An 11272-nucleotide genomic window follows, 5' to 3' on the forward strand; every position below is an offset into this window, starting at 1 on the left:
GTCATGTAGCTGGAATATTGCTGATTTGAACAACAAACAAACAAACAAAATCAATATTGTTTACATTAATTTCGGTGAAATCGTTTGTGAACTTATTGGCAGGTCGAACCAACTCACCGTTATTTACAGCACCCACTATCAGACAATCCAGTGATTCACATCATGAACATCGATCCACGCAATTGGGATACGATGACATCCATCAACCAAGTCAGCTAGCCTGACCCCCCGATCCCGCACTCACTCACTAAGAGTGGACATATAAATATGAAATGATAAAAATCTTCGATATTGTTTAGGTTACAATAAGTACATTTTCTTCCAGATTTTAGAATTTGTGGTGTCCTCGCTATCGACATTAAGCCTTGTATATCCAACTCAAGCGTGAACACAATTAGTAGCAAAATGTACACAAGAATTGATTTGTACGCGAATGGTTAAATGATTACAAATAATGGACGCTGTCCGAAATATCATATGTGGTTGTTATTGTTCACATTTGACGTTGTTACAGTAAATGTGACACGAACGTATGTGTGCTATGTACAGTAAACTACGGTTATAACGAACACGCTTATAACGAACTGACGGATATAACGAACTTACTTTTATGGTCCCGACTATTTGCTGTAGTTATGCTGTATATATGCTTATAACGAACTACAGTTATTTACGAACTATAATTAGTAGTCCCCTTGAGTTCGTTATAACCGTGCTTTACTATATTCATCTTTATTGTAACGTGGGAGTGCTGGTTTGGATGGCTCATTTACCAACTTGAATATCCGGGAAGTAGTCCTGGCATCTTCCATCATATTGAATCTTGTGACCAGCAACTGTGGATGATAGAAACAGTTTTATTGTAATGAAACAACATAAGTAATTATGCAATATAGACACTTGTTAAATGAATGTGTGTGTGTGTGCTGTAATCTGATTGGTTGAAATACGTTAAATGGTATTGGAACTGTGAAATTGTTCTGACTTTTCACTTATTAATAATTGTACTCTTAATCTTATTGATGCACATTCATTTTTTTCTCAATCCCAAATTTGAAAAAATAACTACCATTCGGCTTGGCATAATGGATACTTCGCAGATACAATATTAAGTTTGATTAATATTTATTAGAAGTTGCTGTGGACAATAACTAATGTCGTTTGTGTTTTACATTGGCAATACACATTGTGTGTGTTCAGATTTCTGGGTGAAATCGATTATTTGATGCCCGAACATTATAATATTTGAAACTCCCTGCTAATGTTGTTGGTCCCAAATGAAATCTATCGACATCAATACAAATATGAAAAAGACATTATGTCTATCTCCTAAAAGTAAGAGATTGGTTGTATTTCTTAAGTTGTATTTGGTCAATGGACATTATAGCAGACATATTTAAATGTCAATTTCGTCCATTTCTACAATGTGTCATTGTCAAATTTGATATCCACTAAGTATATGGAATTTGTTCCCCAAACTATGTCATGTATATCTATTTTGGTGTCCCACTGTGATCTTTGACCTTTACATGTGGCCATTAATCTGGCTACACATTGCATTCTTTTGACTATTTGAATATGTTGGGGAACATACTTTTGACTAGCTCACCATTCATGGTTTGGGCCAATTAGGACTTTTTGTTATCAAATGTTTAGTTTTTTATCAATAATGTTTTCAATTTCTAATTCATCAGGAGAGCTTCAGAGCCTCGTGACTCAATTTTTTCTTTATTTTGTGCCATCGCATCCTCAAATACGTATAAGAGGTTGACCACTTGTCATTTGTTAGCAAATTTACAGAAAGCATCAGATTTACATGGCCTCCTGCTTTGAGTACTAACTTTAAGCTGACAATTGTCGATCCAACCTTATTCAATGATTATTTACACCTACTCTTTACCTTTGAAATTCGGCCATCGGTCCATCATGCCGTCAAGGAAGCTGCAGAAATCGCATTCGTTGTCGAATGGACCGTCGGTGGTGCAGATGCGTTGGACGGTGGAGGAACATGGGTGCTTGCTACCCAGAGGGTCCATTGTGTTGAAGGCATAGTTTTCACAGTCAGGCTGCAAGATCGACACAATACCAGGTTAATCGGGATTCCGGGTTAGATTTGGTCCTAGACAACCGATGCAGGTTGGGAGAGGTGACTTAATGGATCGAATTGTCAGGAACTGGTGACTTAGTTGATTGCATGTCATCGTATCCCGACGGCATGGATCGTTGCTCATAATGCCATACCGGTTTCTCTGGTCCAGATTCGATTTATGTTGTACTATTTCGCTGTCTTATAGCTGGGCTATTGCTGACTGCAGTGTTCATCAACAAACTACATAAAATCACTGCCAACAGGATTATACTTGATAATGTTTACTTGTCTCAGACTTCACTGACCAGTGGGATGTCAACATGGTTGACATTGCCTTTTATCATTGATCAGTTCAACATCACCATTACAAATACAAATAATACAAATAATCCGCAAAATATGAATTTTAGCGAAAGTGAGAAACGCTCTTAATATGTGAAAATTCCTTGTCATGTTAAGTTACTAAGTTCTCTAATGTGTGTAGTAACAAGCAACTATTTGCGATTGAATTTGTATTGAAGGTGCTTCCATGAAAGACAAATTGTTCACTGCATCAACCGTTGGTTTGCGAGCGGATTCCAGGTGATAATAGGTCCCATCAACCTGTGGTGGGCGTAAGGGGCAACCTTACGGGTCAGGTAGTCCCCCCTCGGTGACTTGGTTCATTTCGTGTCATCTTACCCCGATGGCGTGGATCGTTGCCTCCATCACTGGATTGTCTGTTCAAGACTTGATTATTTACATGCCTCCGTGATAGAACTGGAATATTGCTGAGTGAGGCATTAAACAACAATCAAACGAAACCATTAGTTCGCCTGTTCCAGACTCGATGAACAGACTTCCCCTTCATGCCCTTGGAGTATTTGACCTTTTAGAACCTCCCCCTTACGATGCAAACACGAAAACATCTTTTTGCAGCACTTACCTCTCTTGGGCCAGGGCAGGTATTGCTGTTTGACACAATGGACAGGAGGTGGCCATTTTTGAAAGCAGCACAATAAGCCAGGTTGAAGCGACACTTGTTGTCTGAAGAGATTTTTTAAAGAAATATTCATACCACAGTGTTGCATTAAATAATGACATGGCATTATTCGTCCTAAATTTGACTTATCACATGATACCATGATGTGTCTACGGAGTGAGTGAGGAATTTGTAATTGACCATCATTTTGGTTGGATCTAAAGGACAATAGCCTTAAAAGAGTGTGTTAGTGAGGTGGGGTTTAATGCAGATTTAATGCATCTAAGTTATTTCACCAAACTGACATAGTTTCAATGAACGGGACATTGAGAAAACTTGACATCCCCACCGTACACGACTCCGTCCGAGGCACAGACGGGGGTCTTCACGTCCTGATCATCACAGATCATGTCACAACGGATCGGGTCGTCTAACAGAGGGCTGCACCTGCCACTGTAACTCTCGTAGACGCGAGGACGCCCTTGGAGCAGCGACTGGCAAGAAGCGATACCCAGCTCACAGGCGTTGTCTGTAAAAGAACATGGACAGCTCGTAACACAAAGGCGACATAACAACTGTCTTGTCAGATCTGATGTAGTCACATGTAATATTCATGCAATTAGAATTCTCCAAATGTCTTTAGAACTCATTTCACAGCTAATACGAGAGCCGTAGTGAGTCAACTTGTTTCAAATTGGAATTTGTGGATGTAAGTTTTTTAATGTAGAAAACGGTGAGAATGATATTACAAATAGGCAAAAATGTTTTATGGATAATAACTTCTTTATTATGCTGTGATTGCGACGATTCCGTTTTATACCGTTGTCAAGCAAGCCTGGCAAAGGAGCGTGGTGCAGAACAATATATGGTTGGTTTTGGATTAACAGTAACAACAATTGTCATACATGAGGGAGGTTAAAATTAGTAGGTTATCTAATAACAACAGAAGGATAAAATTGTACCAACATGGTGGACAAAGAACACACTATGAGGAAGTCCATTATACCGGATTAAACTATTAATGGTGGGATGATTGGAAAAACTAGTGCTGGATTAGTTCATGGTTGGCTGGTGGGATGAAATACGTCCCACCCCATTTGACAGATACCTTAAAATCACAAATGCCGCAGTTAAGTTGTCCCACTATCTAATGCTTGTTACCCCATATATCAAACACCTGGTGAGAATATAAGACTTATAATAATTGTCACTGACTAACACATGGAGCGTTCTTGTTTTTTGATGAAAGGGATTTTCACTTCTGTGTTTCAACGCTACCAGTATGATGTATTAAAATATAGAAATACTTTTTTAATGTTGATTCTGCTGCTGATCTTGGATGTTATTAGTTAAAAATTCATTCAGCTTTAAACACATTCGTTTTATTACTTTTATGTAAAACAAAACGCTTTTGAAATCTGTTCATTATAAAACTTGAAACATATTCACCTTGGTGTGCCCTTTGGTATTGAGTATGCAATCAGTAAACTTTAAATAACCTGACTGCAACTTGAAACTAAATGAGACGTATGTGGACATGCTATTTGAAGATAGATGCCAAAACAAATAAATTTATTAACTGAATTTGTGATGAAAGCATGTGTCACCATTTCCACTATTAGTAGAATCACCCAATCTTGTTTTTGCTGTAGAGGTGATGTTGAAAGTGTTGAGGGGGCGTACCTCTCTGCGATGTTACAAAGTTTACTTCCCGCAAACCTGCTATGTTAGTGACAAATTCATATATCTCTGGCAATATGTGCACAATTTCGAAAAACATGTAAATTTAGAAAACACAATACTGTCGTTAGAAGCTAAGGTGAGAACTTACAAATTTAAGTTATTTTTATAATCGAATGTTTCATTAATTTAATCTATATATACGGGTAGAAAATAAAACACTAGATGTTCCTATTGTATTTGATTATATGAATCATTTAACCATTAACTTCAAATGTCTTTACTTATTTCATCTTAATAATACGGAGGTTGAAGTCTTTTAAGACTGGTCCATTACCATAAGAAGTACATATCGTATGTTTGGACAAGCCATCCCTACTCCGCTGTCTGACAATTCGCGTACCTGACAAATGTGGTATGACCATGAGATAGCCTAGATCTCTGTTGATGGAAGGCTTGTGGCGGCGAATCTGGACTGCTTCTGTTAGTTTCCTTTATATTGATAGTGAAGTCGTGGAGGTTGTTGGAGAGGATTTGGATATTTTCCCAAATGATGTAATTGGGGCAGTTGCTGATATGATCCGAGATGGATGATTTACTTGATTTGATGGTTGCAGTTTTCTGCTCTTTGATTCTAGTGTTGATTGAGCGGAAAGTTTCACCTACATAAGATTTCCACGGTCACAGTCAATTTTGTGAACTACATCCTTGGGTTCTTGCGGTTATTGTCTTACTTGACAACGGTATAAGAATGTACAGCGAAACCGATGTTGTTATCCATAAAACATCTACTTTGTGATCCGTCAACTCAGAAATGCCTGTCAAACAATTCAGAATATTATATCAAATGATATTGGATACAATGCAAAGTTGTCCATAAAAAAATGTATGTAGTGCACTGTGTAAAGAGTGAGTGAGTGAATATCGGTTAAAACCGCATCATCAAAGTTGCAGTTGTTCGCGGCATCTTCGTAAGGGTGGTACTTAAACGGTTCACATTATTGATCTTGGAGGTTATACATGGAATGCCACTTGCAGTTATTCTGCCACAGTCTGATAGGATAACGGCTTACTGTATGTGGCACCATTGGATCCACACACAGGTTTGTACTCGGTATCGCAGGCCGTCGGGCAGGAGCTTGACGGGGCTCCAAGCGCACCTGAAAGAGGAGACAGTCAGTCAGTGAGTGAGTTTGGTTTAACGCCGCTTTTAACAGTATTCCAGCTATATCACGGCGTGTCAGCTTGATGTGGGAGGAAAGCCCGAGGTGATGCAGGTTTCAGACGTTTACCACTTCGGTGAAACCCACGAGCACGGGTATGGTGCTGACAAACCTAGAAACATAATTGGGGCGAACCGGGATTCGAACCAACAATCATAGGTTTATGGCGTGCCCAAGGGACGCAACTCTGCACAGGGAATCGCGGCGCCTTAGACGACTGGGCCACCCGTGCCCCCAGACAGTCAGTGAAGGGACATTCATCACATTCACAGGGGGAAAGCGCTGTCCATGCCAAACCGGAAAGCCGGTAGGTAGCAACTACCCTTTTCTCTCTGAACATCAAAACATGTGATTTCACCCGACCACATGGAGCATGACTTAGGCAAGTTTTTAGCCGTTTGAATTAATATTGTGAACTTAATTTAACTTATATCATGACCGAAAGGCTTCCAGACGCTAACCGTTATATTATCTGTATGCAACACTCAGTAAAAAAAGTTCACTATTGTTATCTTTACTATTGATTTCATTTGGCGCGATACGGACCAGTCGACAATTGGATGCTTTTCAACGTAAAAACGACATTATCATTTCATACTTGCGCACTTTTGTGTCAATTTTAGCTTGTTGGGTAAATTATCCATGGCTCTGTGTTGGTATATTATCAAAACTGTGCCAGTATATCATGTCTTTTTTTAAATAATTATAAACATGTATGTGTAACACTATCCAAACCGAACTTTTGAATGAAGTCACAACGGAACTGATCATTCCCTTCTTCCAAATATAAGAGACTGAGAATATCTGAACATCACGATTGGCGACTGTGTCATTAAGCAGTGCCATAGCCAGCCGGGGGCAGGGAGAGCAGTTGCCCCCCCTAGATTTTTTTTTATATAGAAAACAGTTTTATTTGAATCAAGTTGGGGACAAGTGATACTTGTACAAATATACCTGGGCGTAATAAAGTTCAGTTCAGTCAATCTGGATTAATAGAGTTTCCCTGTATAGATCAAACTGCGAAAACATTTAACACGTTTCAGTACAAATGAAAATTAATGAAAGAATGTTTTGAGTCCATTGACATGCATGCTTCTTGTCATGTGAGTTTTTACTCTCTGATCCATGTTAAGTAATATATACATGCCATACAGTTAATTACTGTTTTAGATATACATACCAACTACAAATGAAAGACAAAGTAGACCCAGCATGGTCGTCCTGTCCTCAGTGAACTGTATGTTTATAATTGTATCTCTTATACTATTCCTCCTTTGATAGGGATATTTAAAAAAAAAGCTATGATACACCAAAGCAAATCTCGAAATATGTCAAGTGTGTATTTAAATAGAATGACATGCCTGATTATCCCAGTCAAAAGTTGAGTAATATATGTACAGATAACCGACAAATGTTGTTTTCTCAGGAATTCACATATACTATCAATGTAGATATGTTTCTCTTAAGTACTACGTGAAAGACTATACAGCACTTGAGGTATTCATACAGGGATTGGCAATTCTAATTTGAAAATTCTTTTAGCATGTTTAGGTTTTTGTCAAAACACTTGTCAGGCGCTGCAATTCGTTGTGCATGGGTTCGAATCGCGGTTCGAGGTTTCAAGGTTTGTTAACACCATACCCGTACACGCGGGTTTCACCAAATTGGTAAACGACTAGTACTAAGACCTTCATCACAAGACTGTTCTCCCACATTAAGCCGGAACGCCATGATATAACTGGAATACAGTCCAAAGCGTCAAACCCCAACCCACCCATTCTTTTCAAGAGTCAGTTTCCTTGCCGTATGTTGCACAGTGAAAATAGCTTGAAGACGAAACTACCACAACCTCTACTGACTTTTAGTGTTATTTTAACCTATTCTTTTGGGAGGTGAAAAAAGTTCTTCAGAGCCAAACGTTACTCATAGTATCTTATCGATTCAAACATTTCGATATTTTATAAGTTTGATGAAATTATAATGAAGGCAGTTTAAACTGATAGAAAAAAATATAAAATGGAAATATAGCTCTCAGTGTGCTAACTTTTAGTCGAGGACGAACATAATTTTTGTAATCTGTAAGGTGTATGTAAAATAACAGATAAAAACAATATATATATCCATCATACTGCTACTATATATACTGCCAGGAAAGGAAACATAGACTTGAAAATCGGATTTGGCCAAACAATTAAAAACGCTATCAAAACACTACTGAAAACAGTCGCCGAAACACTGCAAACTTAAGGTCAAAGCACAGTTATGATACTCGCATCAATTACATCACCATCGAATGGCCATTTCCTGTTTGTTTCCTTTTTAGCCACACTCAGCCATTACACGTATATAACACTTAACCGATGACATTTGTCCTGTTGTTTCTAAATGGATATATTTATATTTATTGATTGGTATAGTATGCGTTTTATGATTCTGTATATCTATACTATTTCATTATTTTGTAAAAACGTGTTTGGAACCGTCATTCAAGTTTAATATATAAGCGGAGATGTCTGCTTATCGAATTGGGGCTACTTAGAGTTATAGAATGGACCTACGTCCTACACTGTTATGACAGTAGTACATTATCCATCAGCATCGCGACCGCCTTTAACAACCCTTACACGACTACCATCTCAACGTTCCTCAACGTCACCACTTCTGCAACGCCAGTACGTAGCCATATTGTATGAAGCAAAGAAGACGAGGATTCAGTTGGTGGGTGCTCTATAACTGCTGCCATGAAGCCGTTACAAGACATATAATCAAATACTCGATTACCAACCACGTATCTCAATATTAGCACGTCATTTTGTGAATAAAAACAAAATAGTACTTCGTTAAAACATTTGTGCTGGATACAATGTCAGGAATTGCCCATTTATTATTCAAATACATGTATATAGTAGGCGTTGCCTCATTATTTACCAGCCGCATATTTCCCATAGCTATTAGGTCAAAGCAATGGTTTATCAGTTGTTTATCTCGTGATAGAAATATTTTGTTGAAGGAGTCTAGGTCAGCCATTATAATTCTTTTGTTTAATCGTGAAAAGTGTGATGCAAAGCCTGTTTGTTCCCTCCACCATCTATGTGGACATACTTTTCGGATTATAAAATATCTAAAGAAGAGAATATATGGATGTCAACTTTTTAATTATGAGGAACAGCCCCAGAACCACCAACAAAACTGTAGTTAATTTGAGCAGCAAGACCCTCACACTTGCACAGACCTCCCTCCTCGCCAAAGGCCTATAAGATCAACACCGATGCCTTCTTCACCAGCATCGAGAGTGGACTTCAACAACTGGCCCCTTCGCCATCAGATCATCGAGACTATCATGTGTTCCTCATAATAAAGAAGTTGACATCCATATATTCTCTCCCTTTTGTGTTTCACTTCTAAATGCCTTTCAAAGACCTATAATATATCTACCGTCAATACTCCTCATATATAACCATTTTTTTTATAAAGAATGACGTTTTAGCTTTAAAGTTTACCTACAAATTACCAGCAAAGTTTAAAATCTTCGAGAGTATGGCCTGTTAGAAAAAGATCTTGTTGATGTACATGTATGCTGCTCTCAGCACGATGAAATTGTTCCGTTTAACGACCATCTCAGGTATTTTAAATGTTTAAAAACAACGCTTGATGTTTGGTGTGTCTCAGAACAGTCAGGCGAATAGGCGAATCAAGACTAGAGATATCTGACGCAGTCATTTTCAAAGGACTCTGCAATCGCCAGGAGAATGTGTGTTGACAATGCAAGTCGGGGGCGGACGGGTACCCTAGTGGTTAAAGCGTTCGCTCGTCACGCCGAAGACCCAGGTTCGATTCCCGACATGGGTTCAATGTGTGAAGCCCATTTCTGGTGTCCCCCGCCGTGATATTGCTGGAATATTGCTAAAAGCGACGAAAAACCATACTCACTCACAATGCAAGTCAGTAAAGTAATAGTCCCTTCGCTGGTAAAGTGTCAATGTAGATATCATTATTTTCCTTTGAGGACACGTGTGTGTCACATTATATACCTCTGAGTTCACGTGTGTGTGTGTCACATTGTATACCTTCGAGGACGCATGTGATTTTAATATGTACCTCTGAATGCACGTGTGTGTTACATTATATACGTCTGAATGCACGTGTGTGTCACATTATATACGTCTGAGGGAATGTGTGTGTCACATTATATACGTCTGAGGGAATGTGTGTGTTACATTATATACGTCAGAGGGAATGTGTGTGTTACATTATATACGTCTGAGGGAATGTGTGTGTCACATTATATACGTCTGAGGGAATGTGTGTGTCACATTATATACGTCTGAGGGCACGTGTGTGTCACATTATATACGTCTGAGGGCACGTGTGTCACATTATATACGTCTGAGGGAATGTGTGTGTTACATTATATACGTCTGAGGGAATGTGTGTGTCACATTATATATCTCTGAGGGAATGTGTGTGTCACATTATATACGTCTGAGGGAATGTGTGTGTTACATTATATACGTCTGAGGGAATGTGTGTGTCACATTATATACGTCTGAGGGAATGTGTGTGTTACATTATATACGTCAGAGGGAATGTGTGTGTTACATTATATACGTCTGAGGGAATGTGTGTGTGTCACATTATATACGTCTGAGGGAATGTGTGTGTCACATTATATACGTCTGAGGGCACGTGTGTCACATTATATACGTCTGAGGGAATGTGTGTGTTACATTATATACGTCCGAGGGAATGTGTGTGTCACATTATATACGTCTGAGGGAATGTGTGTGTCACATTATATACGTCTGAGGGAATGTGTGTGTTACATTATATACGTCTGAGGGAATGTGTGTGTCACATTATATACGTCTGAGGGAATGTGTGTGTTACATTACAGACGTCTGAGGGAATGTGTGTGTCACATTATATACGTCTGAGGGAATGTGTGTGTCACATTATATACGTCTGAGGAAATGTGTGTGTCACATTATATGCGTCTGAGGGCACGTGTGTGTTACATTATATACGTCTGAGGGAATGTGTGTGTCACATTATATACGTCTGAGGGAATGTGTGTGTCACATTATATACGTCTGAGGGCACGTGTGTGTCATATTATATACGTCTGAGGGCACGTGTGTGTCACATTATATACGTCTGAGGGCACGTGTGTCACATTATATACGTCTGAGGGAATGTGTGTGTCACATTATATACGTCTGAGGGCACGTGTGTCACATTATATACGTCTGAGGGCACGTGTGTCACATTATATACGTCTGAGGGAATGTGTGTGTCACATTATATACGTCTGAGGGCACG

General features: G+C 38.9%; 1 protein-coding gene across 1 annotated transcript; it reads right to left on the reverse strand.

The window, feature by feature from the left end:
* Positions 1-468: 468 nt before the first annotated feature.
* LOC125377993 (ovoinhibitor-like) lies at positions 469-7194 on the reverse strand. Its single transcript, XM_048392431.1, has 6 exons — positions 7134-7194; positions 5804-5890; positions 3400-3579; positions 3015-3115; positions 1901-2066; positions 469-836 (listed from the first exon to the last, which is right to left on the reverse strand). The coding sequence occupies exons 1-6, from the start codon at positions 7165-7167 to the stop codon at positions 766-768; spliced, it is 639 nt and encodes a 212-aa protein (XP_048248388.1). The 5' UTR covers positions 7168-7194; the 3' UTR covers positions 469-765.
* Positions 7195-11272: the final 4078 nt, after the last annotated feature.

This window comes from Haliotis rufescens, unplaced genomic scaffold, assembly GCF_023055435.1.
Source record: "Haliotis rufescens isolate VD_foot unplaced genomic scaffold, xgHalRufe1.0.p SCAF_11, whole genome shotgun sequence".
NCBI lineage: Eukaryota > Metazoa > Mollusca > Gastropoda > Lepetellida > Haliotidae > Haliotis > Haliotis rufescens.

Bases quoted from the DNA above. Each gene is read 5' to 3' on its own strand.
- LOC125377993 (XM_048392431.1), bottom strand. From the start codon at position 7,167: ATGCTGGGTCTACTTTGTCTTTCATTTGTAGTTG. The intron at 3,580-5,803 runs GTAAGCCGTTAT...GTTCTTTTACAG, and splicing joins ATCCAATGGTGCCACATACA to ACAACGCCTGTGAGCTGGGT. The intron at 837-1,900 runs GTAAAGAGTAGG...TATCATCCACAG, and splicing joins CCGATGGCCGAATTTCAAAG to TTGCTGGTCACAAGATTCAA.